The 14,361-nt window shown below is 50.8% G+C and overlaps 2 protein-coding genes and 2 pseudogenes across 2 annotated transcripts, besides 15 other annotated features; all 4 read right to left on the bottom strand.

The window, feature by feature from the left end:
• Nucleotides 1-8,056: part of a sequence feature (areas not merged during assembly with more than two copies in the genome that could not be assigned to a particular haplotype) that runs on past the window's edge.
• On the bottom strand, nucleotides 612-2,888 carry Tc00.1047053508963.40 (annotated as a pseudogene).
• Nucleotides 4,078-4,110: a sequence feature (AT_rich).
• Nucleotides 4,149-4,196: a sequence feature (T-rich).
• Nucleotides 4,318-4,339: a sequence feature (AT_rich).
• Nucleotides 4,928-4,970: a microsatellite.
• On the bottom strand, nucleotides 5,058-8,192 carry Tc00.1047053508963.30 (trans-sialidase, putative; the record flags this gene model as incomplete). The annotated part of the gene is made up of 1 exon (XM_803108.1): nucleotides 5,058-8,192. One exon carries the CDS (start codon nucleotides 8,190-8,192, stop codon nucleotides 5,058-5,060), a length of 3,135 nt encoding a protein of 1,044 aa, XP_808201.1.
• Nucleotides 8,057-14,361: a sequence feature (heterozygous, non-Esmeraldo-like haplotype).
• Nucleotides 8,442-8,467: a microsatellite.
• Nucleotides 8,585-8,635: a microsatellite.
• On the bottom strand, nucleotides 8,794-9,450 carry Tc00.1047053508963.20 (small GTP-binding protein Rab18, putative; the record flags this gene model as incomplete). Its single annotated transcript, XM_803107.1, has 1 exon — nucleotides 8,794-9,450. The coding sequence occupies one exon, from the start codon at nucleotides 9,448-9,450 to the stop codon at nucleotides 8,794-8,796; it is 657 nt and encodes a 218-aa protein (XP_808200.1).
• Nucleotides 9,471-9,493: a microsatellite.
• Nucleotides 9,541-9,575: a sequence feature (GA-rich).
• Nucleotides 9,780-9,807: a microsatellite.
• Nucleotides 9,901-9,926: a microsatellite.
• Nucleotides 9,971-10,009: a microsatellite.
• Nucleotides 10,139-10,161: a microsatellite.
• Nucleotides 10,326-10,350: a microsatellite.
• Nucleotides 10,485-14,361, bottom strand: Tc00.1047053508963.10 (annotated as a pseudogene; the record flags this gene model as incomplete).

Genomic DNA, 14,361 nt, shown 5'->3' with positions numbered 1-14,361 from the left:
CCCCCACCGCCCACGCAGCCCCACACAACCACCGTGCGGAGTGGTGGGATCCCAGCAAAGAAGGACATGACCACTGGCACCGCTAGCGTGACCGATGGGCCGGCGCTGCACAACAAACAGCGTCCAGGTTGATGCCGCGCACACGGCATGCACATGAAGAAAAAGCAGAAAGGCAGCAGTCGGACAAAGGGAAAGTCTATCCACACTAATTGTTGTTTTTTCTCCTGTTTTATTGAACAAATCCAACAGCCCGCACGCCAGCCACCACCACACCCGAAACACTTCAAATAGACGCAAAGCGGGCTCCCGCCCTCCCTCCTCGCAAAGCACCGGTGCCTGGCAGAACGTCAGCACAGCCACCCGCGCCACGTACAGCCACTTGCAGCTGCAGCTCCAACGCGCCGTGTGGGCCGCACACAGCTCCCCGCATCATTCTCGGTAGTCCCCCACTCGCGCATGCCATCGCAGAATTGTCACAGCCCTCAAAAACATGTGTGACAGAAAGACTCCCTGCGTCACCCACAGCAGAAGCGTCAGTAGCACACGCACAACGCCCACCACAAAAACAGCGCAGCAGCGGCACTCTCCGGCAAGCTACACAGCTCTAAGCATCAAGCATGCATGCACACACATTCGCACGCACGCTGCAGAGCCTCTTCTATTGACTGCATGAGCCCGCAGCGACCGCAACCAATCTCCCAAATGTACTTGTAAGCAACGCCATCCACGCCGCAACGCATGGGGCCGTCACCTTTTCCTTTTTTGCCGTCACCGTTTCCTTTTTTATCGTCGCTCTTCTTGACCAGTTTTAGTTCACCGACGCTCAGTGGGCGGCTGTACAGAAAGACGTTCGTCACTGTCACGCTGCTGTCGCTGTCTCCCTCGTCGCCCCCAAAGTAGAAATGTGTGATTTCATATCCCCGCATCTCAGGTGTCGCTATATTCTCTGGGCTCCCCACAATTTGGCCATTCACGTACACGGAGCCCTTATTGCCGTCCTGCAGCATGAGCGCCACCTGGTATCCTCTCTCCGGCTCCCAAGTGCCGTTCTGTGATGTTTTGGTGCCGTTGAACACCGTCTCCCACCTTTTATTCATGCCGTACGACAGCCCAATAATCTTCGTACTCTTACTGTCACCCAGGCACACAGCCAACAGAGGAGTGCTCACATATGGGACTAGGCGGACGGTCACCGTCGCCACAAGAGCAAAATTGTGATCCACAAAACCGTGATTCTTACCGTGCTCCCAGCTGTCAAAGGGCCATATTGCCCTGGACCCAGGGCCTGTGAAGTCATAGCCACTTTTTACTCTCGCCGCTTCCATAACCGTTGCATTCACGCAGCGGTACTCGTCAATCCACTTGCGGTCACTGGCTGCATTGGACAGGAGTCCAACCAGACCAGCCGTGGGTGTAGACGAATTGGAAAAGAAGGCGTCAATCTGTGCCCAAGTACTGAAGACGGACCTGATTTTCTTCATTTTCTCCGTCAGGCGGGCAAGAGATATGCCCCGGCGCGTTCCCACAATACTCTCTCGTGAAAGGTGCAAAGCACCATCCGAGTATAGCAGGGTGCTGCCAAACCCTCCATTCACAGCACTCCCCGGAGAAATTGGTCCAACAGAAAACGAGCGGTTGTTATCCGTGACCCAAAGGTAGAGCGCATTGGCCTTATTCTCCCTAGAGAGGTACCTATTCCGGGTGTACACCATGACCTTCCTTCCCTCAATCGTCGCGGTGATGAGGGCATCCACGCGCAGGCTTTTCTTCTGAGAGTCTCCCGATCCTGAGTTGACCCACACGCCTGAGAGTGTCCCGACAGCCTCCGCCCACGTTGTCCCCATGTCACGCGAATCGTAAACCATTTGGCCGTCCTTGCAGTCAGTAACCATGAGAATTTGTCCCGTCCCCCATTCGGTAATGCGGGGGTTAACGCAGTCCGCCGAAGAAATGCCCTCTGGGAACACCCAGGTATTGCCACTGTCCGTCGAATAAGTGATCATGGAGAAAAGGTGACAGTTTTTTTTTTCGACGACGTCAAGGGAAACACGAGCGTGCCATTCCCCATCACAATGCCTGACCCGCCACCGGGCAAAACGTCCTTCAAATCACTTTGAGACTTTGGGCTATTTGTTGGCGAAAACTGTTTGGGAGCACCCCATTTGATCGGTTCACTCTGCACGTCGTCATTAGACTGCGTGAATTCACCCACAACCAGTTGAATATGTGAGCCACCTAGCTTCCACCTCTTCGTATTTTTGTAATAGTTCATATGACATCTTCCCACAAGTAGAAACACATTATTATCCCGTGCAATTGCTGTGGACCGGAGCGAAACACCCAAGCGTCTCCCCTCATTTCCCCGGCTAAAGACGGTGTATGCATCCCGTTTATCTTTATTGGTCTCATCGACAAGAGAGGACCATCTCTCCGCAGCCTTGATGTGCCCCGCCACAATGTCAGAACAAGCAAGCCCATTCAATTTATCGTGAGGACCATTATACTTTGTGCAGCCTTCGGCAAAGGCAACAATTACTCCACCAGCACGGACGAGAGAGGGTGAACCAAAAGAACCTCTCACTCCACTCCCACTAGCTAGATTAGAACTTTTCGTCACTACCCTTGTCTTCTGCGGCACAAAAATATCGACCCTTTGCGGTGATTCCGCCCCCTTTACAAATATCCTTTTCGCGGCTGCAGCTCCACTGCCGCAGCACATCCACATCAAGACAAGTAGGAGCAGCACCGGGGAAACAAACACACGCCGGGACATGTTGGGCCTCTGCGGCTCACTCTCTCTTCCTTCCCTCCTCCTTCCGCTGGATCCGGTCACGCGGCGACGGTTGTGTGTGCGGGGTGCCTCCACTGCAGCAACGCGTGAGAGCATATAAATATTTGTATGTGTGGGCGGTGTGTGTGCTGTTTTTGGTTCTTTCACTGCCTTCGAATTTCACAGTAGCGATTCGCGCTTGTTTGCTTTCCTTCTTTCCTAGCGTGACTGTGTTCAAGAAGTGGAGGAGACAGCAACAACAGCGGAAATACACCAGAAAGGTCAGTGGGGAGCAGAAAAAAGCACCCACGCAAAAAGCGGGGCACGAAACAATCCGTAAGGAACAGCACGGGGAACCATCGCACAAGGAAAAGAGCATCAACACACTCACGCGAGGTGCGAGGAGAGCACCGACCCTCTCGCAGACACCGTACCCAAAATGGAATGACAAACAGAGAGGCAGAGAGAAAGAGAGTGAGACAAATGGATGCCGTCGGGAGGCACTCACAATCAAAATGGCTCGTGAGCATGCGGCCACTCCACGCAGGAACACGAGAGGAGAGAATGACAGGGGAAAAGCAAGAAGCAGCACAAAACACACAAAAGAAACAAACAACGGGCGCGAAAAGCACCGCAAAGACCCTCATACTGGCTGGCAACTTCACACCAGCCCACACACACAGAGACAAAAAAAAAATCGCAGTGCCGTCAGTCCGCAGGTGAGAGGATTCGGCCCTCCACACAACAAACGCACACACCGCCAGCAGCCATCCACCAACGGACGAGAAAAAGAAGCGACACACCGCCATCACCGTCTCCAGTTCAATCCCACGGCCAACGAGACACGGCCACAGCCCGCTGCCGGCACACAACGAATAAGAAGCGAGCAATCAACCAAAGAGCCGCACGCGAAAGCGATTCTTCATTCATCCATGACGCGGCAACAACATTTCCAGCAATTTCATCCCCAATGGGATTCGGTGCCCGACTCAAAGCGGTCACAGGCGGTGCATCACGCCTGCAGGAAAAGTGACTCGCCGTGCGCGCTCCCTCTCCTCCCCTCGCTTCATGCCCACAGAAGGAGGCGGCAGCCGCCAGAACGCACTAAAAAAGAAGCATCAAAATCCACTGCAATGTGTATTTTGTGGTTGTGTGTGCCTGCAGAAACACGAGGCAAAGAGGTAAAAAAACAAAAGCAGAGCATTTAAAGAGACACACAAAAAAACTGTACAGCAGAAGTGCATGGCAAAAATAACAGGACTGCTCAAGCTCATGATATTGCACTGCAGACCAAGCAGCGGCAATTCATAAAAAATTAAATAAAAATAATTAAAAAAATTCATCTTCACCCTTCCACACCTCACACTTTGGAAACAATAAGAAAAAATGAAAAAAAATGAAAAATGAAAAAAGCAAAAAAAAAAAATTTGAAAAATGTCGTCCTCTATTACGGCTACACCCAAATTAGAAAAAAGAAAAGAAAACCCACACACAAAAAGCACCCAACTACCATGCTGCTCCAGAAATTGTTTGTATATTTTGCCCACAAATTAAAAATTAAATATTTAAGTGTCTTTCAACCGTCCGACCCTCCGCGTGTCCGCACATCGTTTATATTTCATGGGGTCATCTGCGTGTTGCTGCTCCCCTCAGCCCTCCCATCGGCGTGCGAGTGCGGCCCGCAGAGCACAGTCACTCGTGTGTGGGGACTGAGAGAAGCACGCAGACACGACGGCAGTCGCGTCTCTCCATCGGGAGAGTGAGCGCAGAAAAAAAAGAAAAACACGGCGGCAGGGTGTGGCTGTGTGTGTGGCGCTGCGGGTGTCTGCCCGCCCTGGCCGCAAAGAAAACAAAACAAGAGGGAAGAAATGTGTGCTCCGCCCCACAGGCCCTCGTCGCACGCCCACACGTCACGGCTCCCTCAGCGCGCCGTTCGTCGCCGCCCCTCCTCATGCGTGCAGCAGGCGAGGCGCACAGGGCCGTCGTCATGAGCGTGTCGGTGGGTGTGCGAGTGGAGCAGTTGGGCGGGAAACACACGGCACCCCCCACAGGAAGAGTGCAGCAAGAAACAATTAAAGAGGGAAGAGTAGAAAAGAAAAAAAAACGTCCATAGTGACTGCCCCAAAAGCAGCAAGAAAAAGAAGGGAAGTGATTTACAAAAAAGAAAACAAAAATAAAGAAAGTAAAAAAAAAAAAAAAATGGAATCAACAAAACTCATTGGGTATTGCTGGGATGCTGCTCAGTTGTTGTTCCACGAAAAGCCGCAATTCCGCCCTCCCTCGCACCTCAGCAGAGAGCCGCAGCGCCCCACAGTCCCAGAAGCAGCAGCAACAACACCCGAGACACACACCCATGCACGGTGCTTTCAGAAAATTCGCCCATGGCCAACAAATCCGCAATTTCCCCGGTGAAGGTGTCGTTGTCCGAGTGTCGTGCCGCGCCTTTTGTTGAGGGGATCCCTTCACCTCCAGGCGTGGTGTTTGTGTTACCCGGTGCGGTGTCGACTGTCTGTGGCACCTCCTTGCCGTTTTCAACGGGAAATTCGGTTCCTTCAGTCCGAAAGACGTCGTCGGTGTTCTCCGCGGATGACGGTTCGGCGTCACTCTTTGAAGGAGTGGGACTGCTGCCTGAACCCATAGTTCTCTCGGAATTTCCGTCCCTCGCCTCGAGGATGAGGCTTTCCTCCGCGCCGGTATTTCCGGTTCCAGTGGACCGCACGTCGTTGTTTTCAGCGGAAAGCTCAAGTTTTTGTTGCACTTGGTGCTCACCGTTCACTGATGCAGCGACCGTTTCCATACTCAACGACGCAGCTACTGGAGACGTTGTTCCACCACTCCTGCCATCCGCTTCTCCCTCCTCCTCTGGCTCTTCTGTATCAATACTTTCAGGGGATGTTTCAACATCATTGAACACCGTTGATTTCTCTGACTGTAGGTCTTGTGGCTGCACATATGAATCACGTTGCATCGATTCCTTCGCTTCATTCAGCGTGGTTTGCTGAGCCGTTTCGCCTCCGGAAAGCTGGGCATTGTCCTCTTGATGGGAATTCTCTGCGCTCTGCGCTGCAGTGGCGGATTCATGAACAGATGATTCCGCGTCAACTGTGGAAGAGTACGCTGCAAGCAGCAGATCATCGACGATTTCTTCCTCTTGTTCATCAGTATCGTCCTCAGTCAATTCCTCATAGCTGACGCTTTCTTCACTCCATGACTCGGAAACAACCGAAACGTCTGTGCTGGTCACCTGTTCTGTGGGCTTTTCTTCAACACCCAGTGATGGAATATTGACTTTGCTGGCATGGAGTTTGTACAGATCATCTCTCCACAGCTCCTCGTTGTACAGCATGACGTTGGTCACCGTCACATGGCCGCCCGTTGCACTTTGGTGCTTACTGTCCCCACCGATGTAGAAGTGTGAAATCCTGTGCGAGTCAAACAGACTCTCATTATATTTCGTCTTCTGGATTTCCTCTCGATCTACAAAGACAGTCCAATAATGATGATCCATTCGCAGTACCACCTGATACGTCCTGTTTGGCTCCCACTTAACAAAATCCTCCACATTACCAGCAGGATCCTCCGGTATGGCCAACCACTTCTTGTCATTGGTGTACGACAGACCAAAAAGCACCGTGCTGTCGGTGTCATTCATCTTCACACCCATCAAAGGGATGCTGCCTGTCTCCGGCACCTTGTGGATGGACACCGTCGCCACAAGAGTGAATTTGTTGTTAGCAAAGTAGTACGGCACAGTCTGCCCCATGTCGCCAACAGGCCACTCCGCCCCTGCCCCGGGTCCTTGGAACGTCAATCCATTGGGAACCCTTTTCTCCCCATTCGTCACTGTTGCATTCACGCCGAGGTACTCGTCTCGCCACTCGGTCTGAGTTGAGTTACCGGACAAGAAGCCAACAAGCCCATCAGTGGGAACACGACCATTGCACATACCCTTCTTTCTCGGGTCGACAGCGGCGCTGGAACCGGAACGGCATGTTTTCAAGGCCCTGTCCAAATCCTTCCATTTCTTCACCACTTCCTTTATCCGCTCCAGTTTCTCGGTCAGACGCACAGCAACAAGATTGTATGCTCCATCGCTCTTCTTGTTCTCGTACAGTGAAATCAACTCTTTATTTTTATCCTTTATCAACAGCGAGCTCGCGGCGGCGTCATCACCCTCACGGGATACCGGCCCAACATCATACACACGTGCCTTGTCCGTCACCCAAAGATGGAGCCGACCTTTTCCACCTTTATTGTCCTCCTTCGGATACACCGGCGCGGTGATGAGCATCACCTCCTTTCCCTCAATGATTGCGGTGGTGGATCCACTCTGGACACCGTGCCCCTTTCGATTGTGTGAGTTGCCCCACACGCGGGTAATTGGTTGGAAGTGTCCATTCCAATTGACTCCATGCGGAGTGGACATGTAAACGTCATAGTAGCCTCCAGCACAATGAGCCATCATGAAGAGTTCTGCGCCATATTCGTATTTTTCCCATCTCACAAGGGTTGGATCCCTGCAGCCTTTACCAGGCGTCTCGTATGAAAGCTCCCATTTTTTGTCTGACGGGTCAAAACTCATAGACAGTAAAAAGCTCGTTCCGTCCTTGCCTTTGGCCTGCATGGGGAACACAATCGTGCCGTCACGCATCACAACACCCGATCCTCCACCGCCAATTAACTCGGTCAAGAAACGAGATTTTCCTTTGGGTTCAGGGTTCACCACATGGGTCTCATTCCATCTGATTTTCTTCTTTTCACCCTCATCAGTGAGAGTTCCCTTCACGAGTAAAAGAGCTGGCTCATTCGTACCTTCAACCTGCGGCTTTGTATGGCTGTAGTTTCCCAGGAGCATGTAAACACTGTCCCCAAGTACAAGTGTCGTTGGTCGCGTTATGCCGTTTGCGGTATTGATACCCTCAGAACCTTCCTTTAGAAGATCTGCGCCAAAGGTACTCGCATCTGCCGTCAAGATCTCCGTCGGACCAGAATCAACATTTAAACCAAGGTACTTTGACGCAATCCCAGTAAAGCCGACTTCGCTGCAGTCGCCTCCATCCCTGCAATGGGCTTCAGCAATAGCAAATAAATGACCCTGCACTTCAACAAGGCTAGGAACGCGGAGCGAGGTGATTTTGCTTCCGGCCTCCCTCAATTCCTTCCAATTAGCAAATGATATCGATGTCGTCCCTGTGAACGGATCAATGATACTCCTTGTTTTACTTCCATCAGCGGCTGCAGCTTCACCAGTGCAGCACATCACAAGTAGGAGTAGCGGCACCGCAAAAGTAAACAGATGCCGGGACATGTTGGGCCTCTGCGGCTCACTCTCTCTTCCTTCCCTCCTCCTTCCGCTGGATCCGGTCACGCGGCGACGGTTGTGTGTGCGGGGTGCCTCCACTGCAGCAACACGTGAGAGCATATAAATATTTGTATGTGTGTTGGCGGTGTGTGTGCGTGTTGTTGGTCCTTTCACTGCCTTCGAATTTCACAGTAGCGTTTAGCGCGTGTTTTCTTTCTTTCCTAGCGTGACTGTGTGCGAGAAGTGGAAGAAAAAAAAAATTTGGTGGCATTAAACAAAAAGCCATGAAAGAAATATACAAAACAATAAACTTTATCATCGCCTATAGTGCGCCAAATGATCATCAATGTGTTACTTCTTGTTGTTGTTTCTCTCTCTCTCTCTCTCTCTCCCTCCCCTCCCCTCTGCAGTACTACAATGGTCAAGAAGATCACCAAAGGCACCTCACATGGCTTTAATCTGTCTGCAGCAGTATACACCCTATTTAACAAGACTCCAGAAAACAAGAAAAGATATAGAATATAATATAAATAATATATATAGATAGATATAAATATTTATATCCACATGAAGAGGCATGGGAGTCTTTAAGACCAACTGTGGTGTTCTTCTGAATGTCTTTTCCGTTCCGCATTGAACAAAGTAAAACAACTAAGATTTCCTTGTGTGTGTGTGTGTAGGAAAGAGGGAAAGGGAGAAGAAAAGAAACATTGCATTCGAACTAGCAGCAGGAACTACTTTTTGGTTCACTGGCTGGTTTGTTGAAATTTATCCCGGAAGAGTATTCACTGCCTTTCACTCGTATCTTGTCATATACAGTCCTAGCAAGCTCGTCAAATGCCTGTTCAACGCCCGCACGTGTCTTTGCGGATGTAAAGGCAAGAAGCATACGGCGCCTCTGTGCAAGCTGCTGCGCCTGTTCCTTCGGTACCGACATGAACGGCACTCCTTCCCCCTCGGAGCTTCCTCCAATGCATTTGTCAATTTTGTTTCCAATGAGCAAATATACCGCATCATCCTCGTCATCATTTCGACAAAAGACATCTGCCTCCTCCATCCACCGTTGAAGACCGTGAAATGTCTGTGGCTCGTTCACGTCATACACAAGCACGACGGCATTGGCACCGCGGTAGTAAGAACTCGTCAAGGTGCGAAATCGCTCCTGACCAGCAGTATCCCAAAGATGAATATTAACATTTCTCTTTACCCCATTTGCATCCATAACTTCCACGTTTTTAACTTTAAAATCAATCCCAATTGTTGAACTGATATCCGGGTCAAATGTTCCCGATGCAAAGGAAAGCATAAGCGAGGATTTCCCCACTCCACTATCCCCGAGAAGAAAGACTTTGATGCTCGCATCAACAGCCTGTGACATATAGAAGAAGAAGAAGAAGAAAATAAATAAATAAATAAATAAAAACAGCTAAAATTCAACCAATACTTCTTTCCACCCCCCCCCCTTCGATCTCCCTCCTTCCCTTCCTCTCTCTCTCTCTCTCTATCACTGTGTAATTGTGTGTGTGTGTGTATTTCTCTATCCATGCGTATTACCCAACGTGCAAGAGAAGGGTAGGCAACAACAACAAAGAAAAGAAAAGGAAAACAAACAAACAAATAGGCAAAATAAATCATCCACCTTCTCACTTGCATGTTTCCGTCACAAAACCAAAAATACGCATATATTTTTTTTTTATATGCGTATTTTTTGTTTGTTTGTTTGTTTTGTTTGTTTTTGGAGAGGCGCATGCACGCACGCAGCACCCCAAACATACATTGCCTTCAACGTGGAGAGATGCGTGTTTGTGGAGGGGGGGAAAGAAGCAGGAAAAAAAAAAAAAAAAGGAAAAAAAACGCCAGATTAGATCCCACAAAATCGCTTCTTAAACCCCCCACAAACCACTACCACTACCACCACTACCACCACCACCACTACCGTCTAAAAAAAAGGAAAAAATCAAATTCTTGCGTTGTATTCATATCATATCAATAACAATAAAGGGTGAGGAGGGAACAATAACTCTCCTTCTCAATCCCTGCATTTATTCTAATGTTCCCATTTCCTTTTGTTGTTGTTGTTGTTGTTGTTTTCTTCATTGGTGGTTGTATTTGTATGAGGGCAGGTGTGAAACGTTCTCTGGATTGTCAGCTTCTCTACGGAAAAGGCAAAGTACACATTAGAAATATATACATACATATAAATACATAGTGAGAAAGGGGGAAAGGAGAAAAAAAAAAGAAAAACAAAAGACCACAACAACAACAACAACAACAACAAATAAAAAAGAAAACGTGTGGACAGTCACGTTTCTTCCCTTTCATCCTCTGGAGATCGCCCCCTTTTTTTCGTCATTGGCATATTACCAAAAAAAAAGACTTTTTCATGCGAACCGGAAAAAAAAAAAATACCTTTTATTTTACAAGGCCGTCAAAGAAATGGACATCGCTTGGCGTCGCGGCTCGTCCGCCGGCATCTGTCGTTCGTGACACGGGACGCTGCCCTCTTGCGTCAACAATACGGCCACGACGATACTGCGCCGAGGGTCCACGCACAAGATCCGATAAAGGAAGCGGTCGTGTCGGGATCCACAGAGCCCCTGTCCCACCGTGCACCATATCCTGCGTGGCATTGTCGCGAGCCTTCTTAAGCATGTCATGATCAGCGGCAACGATCACTCTATGCTTTTCAAGCGACGCCTTAAATCGTTGAAGATCCCTCTCATACTGCAGCAAGAAGGTGCCAATAGAATCCAAAGTGTAGCCTTTATACTTTCCAGTGGTCAACGGCGTATCAAACTCTTCCTCCTCATCGCCCTCATCGCCAGTATCGTCACTCAGGGGTAAGCCAACCTTTCTACCAGTGGCAGTAAACACTGTCGTTGCGTGCATCCGGTCCTCGTTTTCCTCAAATTCCTGAAGTTGCTTGAGTGATGGAATAAGGTCCTGTCTCTTCGCAAGCGCCTTCCGTGAGGCACGTTGCAACTGGCTCAGATGAAATGCAAAATCATCCATCAGTTCATGGCGAGCGTCATCCTCTTCTTTCTCCAACTCTGCAATCGTCCTGGCGGCCCGAGTCCCTATAAGGGAAAGCAGGGACCTCTTCGCTTCATCAATCTTCTGACACTCCAGTCGCTCTTCATCGCAAATGGCACTCCTCGTGTTAAACTCCATGCGGAGTATTTCCGCAATGGCGTTCTTGTTCTCCTGCGCTTTTCTATTTTGAAAGCGATTGGCGAGACGTCGCCTGATTCTGTAGGCAAACACAACACTCTTAATCAATGCCTGTGCATCCTGCCGGCGTTTCATCTGCTGAGCTTCCTTCTCCACCGTCTCACGCTCCTCCTGCGCACGTATGGCCTCCAGAGACGCCTTCCCAACTTCTTCTCGAAGCTGCCCCCACTCATACTCTTCGGTGTCCCCAATAGAACGCCGCGCCTCCTCCTCGGACCCAATCATCTTTGCAACAGACTCTTCAACGGCAATAGCCACCTCTAATTCTCGACGTAAAAGATTTATATCCTCCTGCTCATTAGCAACAATAACGTCACGGCATTTTTTCTCCTCATCCATAGAAAAATGCAACTCTTCCTCCATTTTCCGTCGCCGCCTCAACTCGATCTCCTCCTTCTCGGCCTCCAGTAGGGCCTCCCCACGGGTGATGTTTTCCTCATCCATCAGCTTGGCCCTCTCTTCCCTTTCAGCCTTCTTCACAGTCAGTAGCAACTCATTCAGTGTATTTATTGTCCGGTCCCTCGCGGTAGCTTTGCCTTCCTCCACCTCAAACGTAATCTGTTCCCGAGCTTTGTTTTCCTCATCCATCAGTTTAGCTCTTTCCTCCCCCTCAGTACTCCCAACAGCCAGCAGCATCTCATTCAGTGTATCCATGAGTTTGCAAAGCTCATCAAAGGCATTTGTAGTACTGGCCAGCAGATGTTCACCCTCTTCTTCAATTTCTTGCCGTAGGAGCATCTCATCCACAACCAGTTTCATAATCCCTAATTCTACATCACCTTCCTCTTCGTTGGCCGTGATGGCAATTCGCCCCTGTGCTTCAGCATCGCATAATTCTTCTATCTTAGCCTTAGAGATGATACAATGTCTTTCCGTTAAAGCCATTTTATGGAGATCATTCATCTCTCCGCTTTCCACATCGTGCAGGCGATTTCTATCTAGTGACTCCTCATCGCACAGATTTTCCCGAGCACGGTATGACGCTCTATCAGTCCCTCCTAAAGCAGCCTTTCTCCTGCTATCGGATTCTTCGAGCATCAATTCATCCAACAATTGAACCTCGTTAAGCTCCACAAGTTTGCGTAAAGCGCTCTCCTCAAGCTGCAGCCACTCATCAAGCAGAGCATTCCGTTTATTCTCCTCGCTTTGTTGCAGCCGTGCCCGATCATCAGCTTCCTCACCCATCATACCACAGAGAGCAGCGGCCAACTCCTCGTTTCTGCAAACAGATGCCTCTTCGGCGGCCTTTTCATGCAGCAGTTTCATCATTGCGCTGTTGTGGTCATTGTCAACGACATTCCGAGCCAGTTCCTCCTGCTCCATCAGAGATGACAAGAACTGCGCATACAAAGCACTCTTTTCATCCATCATTAATCCCTCGCGAGATGCCGCCTCGCATGCATCCACAGCGCTCAAACAATGCTCCACACGTCTCAACACCTCCTCCTGCTGAATCGTCCTCCTCGCAACTTCCTCCTCCCCATCCACCAAAACAGCAGCAAGATTTTCTCCGGCCTTAAGAGCCAACTCTGAACCCAATTCATCCCCCTCCAGACGACTTTTGGCCCCCTGTTCCTCCAAGACAGCCTTACCCTCATTCCTCACAGCGCCTCTAACGTCACCATCACGCTGATTTGCTGCAGTCGTATGCCGTAACCTACGATGCTTCCCTACATTCCGATTCATACGCACGTCAAAGGCAACGACCTCAGATTCCTGGCAAAATTCAATTGTAGTCTCTTCAGGAGCCAATGCCAGCAACGACACACGACGGCGCAAACTCCTGTCAATATAATCAATGGCCCTTGAATTTCCAAAGGCATCACTCAACAAACTGGATCTCCGCCGTAAAAGATTCAACGACTCATTATCCGCTTCCATAGAAACGGGAAGATCGGCACACATCGGAAACAAAGCTCGAAGCCTCGCCTGCTCAGCGGCATTAGTCGCCTCTGCCGTCCGCAGCGCCTCCGCAATGTCTCTGCTCCGAGCCTCCATTGCATCCTCAAGCTCACGCAGTGCCTCGGCGTTCCCCTGTGGATCCTTGCTCAGTTCGTCGTAACGCTCACGTAGCTGCTTAAACTCCGCGTCATGCAGCAGTGCCTCAGACCAACCAGGAACATCCTGGGCCGAGAGGAATGAGTAATGCGACAACCGCGCCTCCCTCTCGCAAACCTCCAGCGCCAACTCATCCGCACGGGACCGAAGCGCATTCTCCAGCTCCGCGATCCGCGGCGCATTCGCCTCGGCGTCCTCCAGCGCAGTCAGATGATCCCGGAACAAGCCCTGGTACACGCCGTCACCGGCAAGCGGCAGCTCACTCAGGGGGACGCACTTGCGATCCTCGTACACGAGAAACGGGTTGCGGGCACGCACGTACTCGTTCCCATTCCCACGGTATGCGTCGACAATCTTCACGTTGCGAGCCAGCTCCTCTGCGCGCCTCATCATCTCTTTCTCAGTATAACTAACATCTTTCGCAATGGACGTATACCTTTGTTGCCGCACACGACGCCGCGCCAGCTGTGACAACACATTCATCCTCCTGCAGCGAGATGTCACCAAGGCGCACGCCCAGCACACGTCGTGGGAGAAACGGGTACTGCTCATGCGCCCTCTCCGTCGCCTCCGCGCGCTCCTCAGCCAGTCGCGCCACCAACGCAGTCATCTGCTCCTCCGTCGCTCGGATCGCGGCTGCGTTGCGTGTCGGGTCCCGGCGCTGCTCATCCAACTTGTTTGAAAGCTCGCGGAACGCTGGCTGCTGCACCGGACGCACATCACCAAGAAGAATGCCGCGCACCGGCTCCTCGGGAAGAAACGGGTACCGCTCGTGCAGATCCTCATTGCGAACGGCGTCAAGCCGCCGAGCCACTCGCACCTCACGTGCTATGCGACATGCCTGGTCACGCAGCTCCTGCTCAAGGCGCAAAATCCCCGCCGCATCGCCCGAGGTCGCCTCCTGCGCGTGCCGTGTCGCCAGCTCCGCAAAATTGGGATCAGACATGAGAGCCAACTCACGCAGAGGGACTCCCTTGACACTCCGCCCCAGAAATGGAAA

This window comes from Trypanosoma cruzi, genomic scaffold (genome assembly GCF_000209065.1).
Source record: "Trypanosoma cruzi strain CL Brener 1047053517105 genomic scaffold, whole genome shotgun sequence".
NCBI classification, from domain to species: Eukaryota; Euglenozoa; class Kinetoplastea; order Trypanosomatida; family Trypanosomatidae; genus Trypanosoma; species Trypanosoma cruzi.
The sequence above is the reverse complement of the archived record's forward strand: the minus strand, read 5'-3'. Positions and strand labels throughout refer to the sequence as shown.